The sequence below is a fragment of the Mastigoproctus giganteus genome, chromosome 6, assembly GCF_048544385.1.
Source record: "Mastigoproctus giganteus isolate SK-2022 chromosome 6, ASM4854438v1, whole genome shotgun sequence".
NCBI classification, from domain to species: domain Eukaryota; kingdom Metazoa; phylum Arthropoda; class Arachnida; order Uropygi; family Thelyphonidae; genus Mastigoproctus; species Mastigoproctus giganteus.
Window position 1 is genome coordinate 44,288,354 of NC_143580.1, and position 6,000 is coordinate 44,294,353.

The window sequence follows — 6,000 nt, forward strand, 5'->3', positions numbered from 1 at the left end:
CACTATATCTGTCATAAAATAGACACTATAGTATAGTTTGCTAGGTTGAATATCAACTGTCTCAGCAGTTTGGGACAGTTAAATTTGATACCAAGTTAGAACAGAAAAGAACATCTCTCTCTCTCACACACACCACACCTGATATAGATAGAACTTCCAAAAAGCTGGAAACATTAAGATTCACATCCACACCAAAAGTAGCACAAAACCGGTTCACTTCAATTTGGTGCAAATCTTTTTATCTGAGTAATACTGTTGGATGGCCAGAAGAGTTTACATATTTATTGTGGCTACATACATACATAATAAATTAATTATTAAGGGCAGCCTGATTTTCTGGAACACAACAGGCTATTCTCTTTTTGTGGCAGTGTATGCACACAAACTCACACCCTCCTTACTTGTGGCCACACATGCTAATCATTGGAGGCGCCTCCGTAGCCAGGTGGGAAGGAGCAGTAGTGCGTAACACACGCTTCTTGATTAGACCGGGGTTCGAGCCCGTCACCACCAAATACGGAGGATGCGGAAAGATCAGGGAATGACCACCGCATATCCCGGAGCAATATGGCCTTAGTTGCTAATGCTCCTAAAAACCAAAAATAACAGCTAATCATTGGACTATGGACAGCCCTTGGTAGGCAGGCAATTGCCAAAAATTGTAAAAATCTGTAATAAAAATATGTAAATTTTCCATATTCCAAGATTGCCAGTTTCTTGGAACTTTAGTGCAGCAATTTAGCTGATCTTGGGTTGAGATGGCTTTTCCACCAAAAGACTGGTTTTTCACTCTGAAACTGATAAGTTATTTTTTTAGAGTTCTAAACTGATCATTTCCACTGAGGTGGGGGGGGGAGGCTATTGAGGTGGACTTCAATTGCCACATTACATTTAGGAAGACATTGTAAAGGTATCTTCTCCATTCACACAACACAGAGAAATAAATAATTCAGTACATGCATTCTGTTTAAATTCCCTAAGACAGCAACAGGGCAAATGACATAACCAGCAATTTCACTGCTATATGAATGAATGGAAAATTCATTGTAATTATTGAAACATTAGGCAGTCAAATCTTTCAAGAAATGTGGAATCAGCAATGCCTTTAATGGCACTGAATATTACTCACTATTTGAAGAGAGTGAAAATTCGGACCATATATCAGTAACAAACACAACTATGGGAACAAAGAAATATGCAAAACAAAGCTTTGTTCTACATCTTTCACTGACATTTTGTTTTTTGTAAGCACTTAGAATTTGTGTTTCAAAATACATGCAGTAAAATATTTTTTTCCCCAAAATTTGCTTTCTGAAATGTGCATTTGTCTTATTGACCATAAAATATAGTATTTTCCCACAGGGAGCATAAGATGACTAGAAAGAGTAGCAGACTTTTGTAGCTATAAAATAATTAGAACATGAGCATAGGAAACAATTCTGTCCAGCCAGTAATGTCTTTCTGGAATATGAAAATCTAGTTACACCCCAAGCAATGAATCAATAGCTTTTTCTTATAGGTCCAATTTTTAATTATTATACTAATGAAAGAGATGTTTTTTGAAAGTTTCAGATGTCTGGCCATTTTTTTTTTAACATCAAAGTAAGCTTTCCCTACAATCAAATGATAAATATTTGATCATTGGCTATGTTACTAGAAGCAGTAAATTATTAATCAGTATAAACATCAGAAATTGCCTGCCTATGACTGCAACCAAGTCCCAAAGCATTTCTGATCTTTATTGTGTCAGTAATTGTCCATAAATACCTGTAGCCTTGATTGCTGATGAACTGTCCTTTCTTCACAGTATGATTGAAAGTCTTAGCATGATATGGATAAAGGGATGGTTGAGTGGAAGAAGACAGAGAGTGGTAATTAATGGACACTGCTCATTGTGGACTAATGTTATTAGTGGAGTCCCTCAGGGTTCAGTGTTGGGTCCATTGTTGTTTTCTGTATTTGTAAATAATATTGATGGTATATCAAGCTTAATGTCCAAGTTTGCAGATGATACAAAGGTTGGCAGGGTTGTTAAGGACGCTACTGACGCTATGCTGCTGCAACAGGATCTGGAAAGGTTGAGCAGATGAGCTGAGAGGCGGCAAATGAAGTTTAACATTGACAAATGTAAAGTACTACATATGGGAAACAGCAACCCCAGAGCAACGTATCAACTCTGTGGTACTACACTGACAGTGGTAGAGAATGAAAAGGACCTGGGGGTAATTGTGCAGGCAGATATGAAGTTTTCTGAGCAGTGCAGATGGTCTGTAAGAGTAGCTCATGGTGTATTGTCAATGATATACAGGAATTTTTCTAGCAGGGATAAGGAGGTGATTATCACCTTGTATAAGGCAATGGTCAGGCCACACCTTGAGTACTGTATACAGATCTGGAGGCCTCATTTTAAGAAGGATGTAGAGCTGTTGGAACGAGTACAGAGAAGGGCAACAAGATTAGTGAATGGAACAAAGGGTTGCTTTTATGAAGAAAGGCTTAAGTTTTGTAAATTACAGTGTCTGGAGACTTAAGCACCTGCGAGGTGATCTGATTGAGGTGTATAAAGCCTTGAATGGTTTGAGCATGCTCAATGCTGATGGGATTCTTCCTCTTGTTCAGAATAATCACCTGAGAGGGCATAAATTCAAATTGAGGAAAGACAGTTGTAGGATAGATGTGCGGAAGTTTGCCTTTAGCCAGCGGGTGGTTGATTGCTGGAACAAACTTCCATCTGTTGTTGTAGAAGTTGATAGCTTAAATAGATTCAAGGCAGAACTAGACAAACATTTGGAAGGAGTGGATGGGTGAAATGAGAATGGTGCCTTTTTTTTTTTTTTTTTTGGCTAATGCTATATAAGCTTGCTTTCTTGCATCATGTGCCTTTGCTAATGAACTTTGGTGCAAAAAACACCATTTCCTACAAATAAATTTTTTGATGGAAATAATTTTTTTTTTGTAGTAGGACTCCTCCAAAGTCCCCCTCCACAACATACATGCCATTGTGTTAATTACTAATTTAATCATTCAGTATTATGTACTAATAAATAATAGTGTATAGCTTCAGTGCTTGGGCTCTCTCTCTCTCTCTCTCTCACACACACACACACACACACACACACACACACACACACACACACACACACACACACACACACGCCAACCGGGCTAGCCGAGTGGGTAAAGTACCTACCCGGCAACCCAAAGGTTGCGGGTTCGATTCCCGCCTCGGGCTTGGATCAAAGTACTGCAAAAACCTTGGGAGGTGCAATATGGCCACAGAAGCCGATGCGCCAACAACTACCAAATCAAAAAAAAAAAAACACACACACACACACACACACACCCATGCAGAAAATGCCAAGTTTGAGTCTTATCTGGAAGGAACTTTTTATGGGCTTTTATGAACATATTTGACACTTGTGCACCTGAGACAAGTGCCCTTTCTAATTTTATTCTCCTGTTTATGACTGATCTTGATTATGGATAGAAATATTTTGATTACTAATAGAAAAAAATCTAGCTTTGCAATCCCTATTTGCTTATTAGGGTAGGCTGTCTGTCAAATGGATATATTATTTATGTCAATAAACAAATACTATTATAAAGGATGATAAGATTTGAGCTGTTGAGTACACTTCTTTTCTTAAAATTAAATTTTTCCAGCTGAATTTTGTGGTATTTTTGAAAAGGCTGTAATAGCCATAGCCAAAACTGTTTATATATTAAAATATTTGCTTACTTGACAGACTTTTTTTTTATTACCTTCTAAATAATCCTAAAACTAAGAGTAAAGTTCTCCAGTTTGTTTAAATTTAAAACATTTGATTTTAATACTAGTTTCCAAAGAAGGATTTTATTGTATTCATTTAAATGACAAAATTTTCCACTTAATCAACTGAAAAGCTTTGCTCTTTCCGCATCTTAAATAAAAAGCAAGTGACTGTGTCCAGCCATATTATGTTTATTTTCCCATTTATAGCTTTTATAGAACTTTTTTTTTTTTATTTTCCAGAGATGCTTCTTAAATATCAGGACCAAAATCACATGGTAATCATATTTCATCAGCCCAACACCTGCTGTGCCTGAAGTGGTGGCTTTTGACCACCTTTTCTTCCCACCTCCCAGTGTGTGTGCTTGTGTATAGGGACATTTGTATTCCAGAGCACCCACCTGTCCTTACTGGCTTGGTGAGAGAAACACACACACATACACACACGCATATATCAGAAAGAAGTGTGTGTGTACATATCTAGATAAATACACAATACTGTATATCCCAGTGGTACCTGTTTTTTGTTGCTAAAATGCAACAATGTTATGCCTAATTTGTACAGGGTATTTTTTGAGAGTACTTTTTTACAGACATGTTTTAAGCTTGGAAGAGGTCAGAGGGGACCTGATAAGAATCAAGTCCATGTACATTTTAATCAGAAAGAAAGAAAACTAATCGTATCAGCTACATTATAACTTAAATTTCGCCATGTTTATAGTGACTGCAGCCTTTGTTTAGTAATAACTTAGTATTGTGTTACTAAGGAATATTAACTTCTATACAGTAGTGTATCCCAGTGACCTGCAAGAAGTTGGCACATATGAGGCCATATCACATTTAACAGTGATCTTCACTACAGCATATAAAGCAATTGATAGAGAACTACAATCATTTTGATCTTAATATTTAATATATATATATATATATATATATATATGGGGGTGTGTATGTGTGTGTATACATAAATATATATATATATATTCTGCTCAAAACCAGAAAGTTTGGATGACGATTCTCCACACTGAAAAAAAGTACAAGTCTAACATAAGATAATCTGCTGTTGTTTGAAATCTTTACATACAGCACTAGAAACAGTCATTATTTTAGTGTACACAAGAGTTTTTATCTGGGACAGCAGATGATGAACCAAAGTATTAGCCTTATTGTTATACCACTGTGTAGCACAATAAACTTTTCAGAGATGTTCATTATGTATATGTTGGAAACCTGAGAAATGTTGTATTTTTTGTCACAAATAAGAGTACAGTGTTGGCTCCATTACTGGAGAATTCTGTATCATCTAATATAAGTATATATATATAGATATATATATATATATATATTCACCTGTCAGTGATATTTTATTAGCAGAACTGTGGCAGGGTCTTTCAAATGATAAATGAAAGACTAAGTAAATTGAATTTGTTTTGAGGGATAAAATTGTGTGGGATTCAAATTTCAGTCTTTCATGGTTGTAAATTATTTTAGAACTTATATTTTCTCTTTGTTTTTCCTCAGCTATGGTTGTACTTACTATTAAAATTATGGCTAAAGGTTGCCAAAATATGTGGCACCTTAGGGATGTTTAGTACGTATTGTCTTTAGGTACTATGGGAATGTAAATATGAAAATAAAAGTGCCGATACACAAATTTTTGGTGTGTGTTTTTATTAAATAATAAGAATTATGAAGATATTATTTCATACTGAACATGTATAAATAAAGAAAAATTTTCTTTAGGCATAATTGGGAATTGAAAAGCATTTCTTAGACAAGTGAGTAACAAAACAATGTTCTGAAAAAAAGTGCCACTATATTTCAATACTAAATTTAATTCATCACAGATACTGCTCCTGAAAAATTTCATAAGTGCTGTCTGCCCTGCATTACTCTCCTTCCCAAAATCTGGCATTTTCAAATACAGGGTTAAAATTATAGTACCCCTATGTAGAGGGCTCTGGAGTGAGTTCTAAGGCTTGTACTGAAGAGAAATTTGGACAACAAAAATTTGGTCCAATAAAGAATGCGCTCGCCATTTATTGGAGAAAAAAAATTAGTTACAAAATTTGTCACTATATGGCGCTGTGGTAATACATTTTGGTCAAAAACAGTTTCCATTCGAAGAACAGTATTTTCTACAGCAGAACATAATGTGTCAACTGGAATAGCCAGCATATGGCATCTAATGCTGTCCTTCAGATCTGTCAGAGTTTGACATCCTTCCCGAT

At 35.8% G+C, this 6,000-nt stretch overlaps 1 protein-coding gene across 2 annotated transcripts in view; it reads left to right on the top strand.

Moving 5' to 3' along the window:
* The window catches only part of LOC150084211 (serine/threonine-protein kinase 26-like), a 250,688-nt gene extending 245,995 nt beyond the window's left edge, over positions 1-4,693 (top strand). For both annotated transcript variants that reach the window (XM_090375930.1, XM_090375929.1), the window contains one exon: positions 4,013-4,693. In XM_090375930.1, coding sequence (XP_090232056.1) covers positions 4,013-4,025 — 13 coding nt within the window. In that variant the 3' untranslated portion in view covers positions 4,026-4,693. The remainder of the gene's footprint in view (positions 1-4,012) is intronic.
* Positions 4,694-6,000: the final 1,307 nt, after the last annotated feature.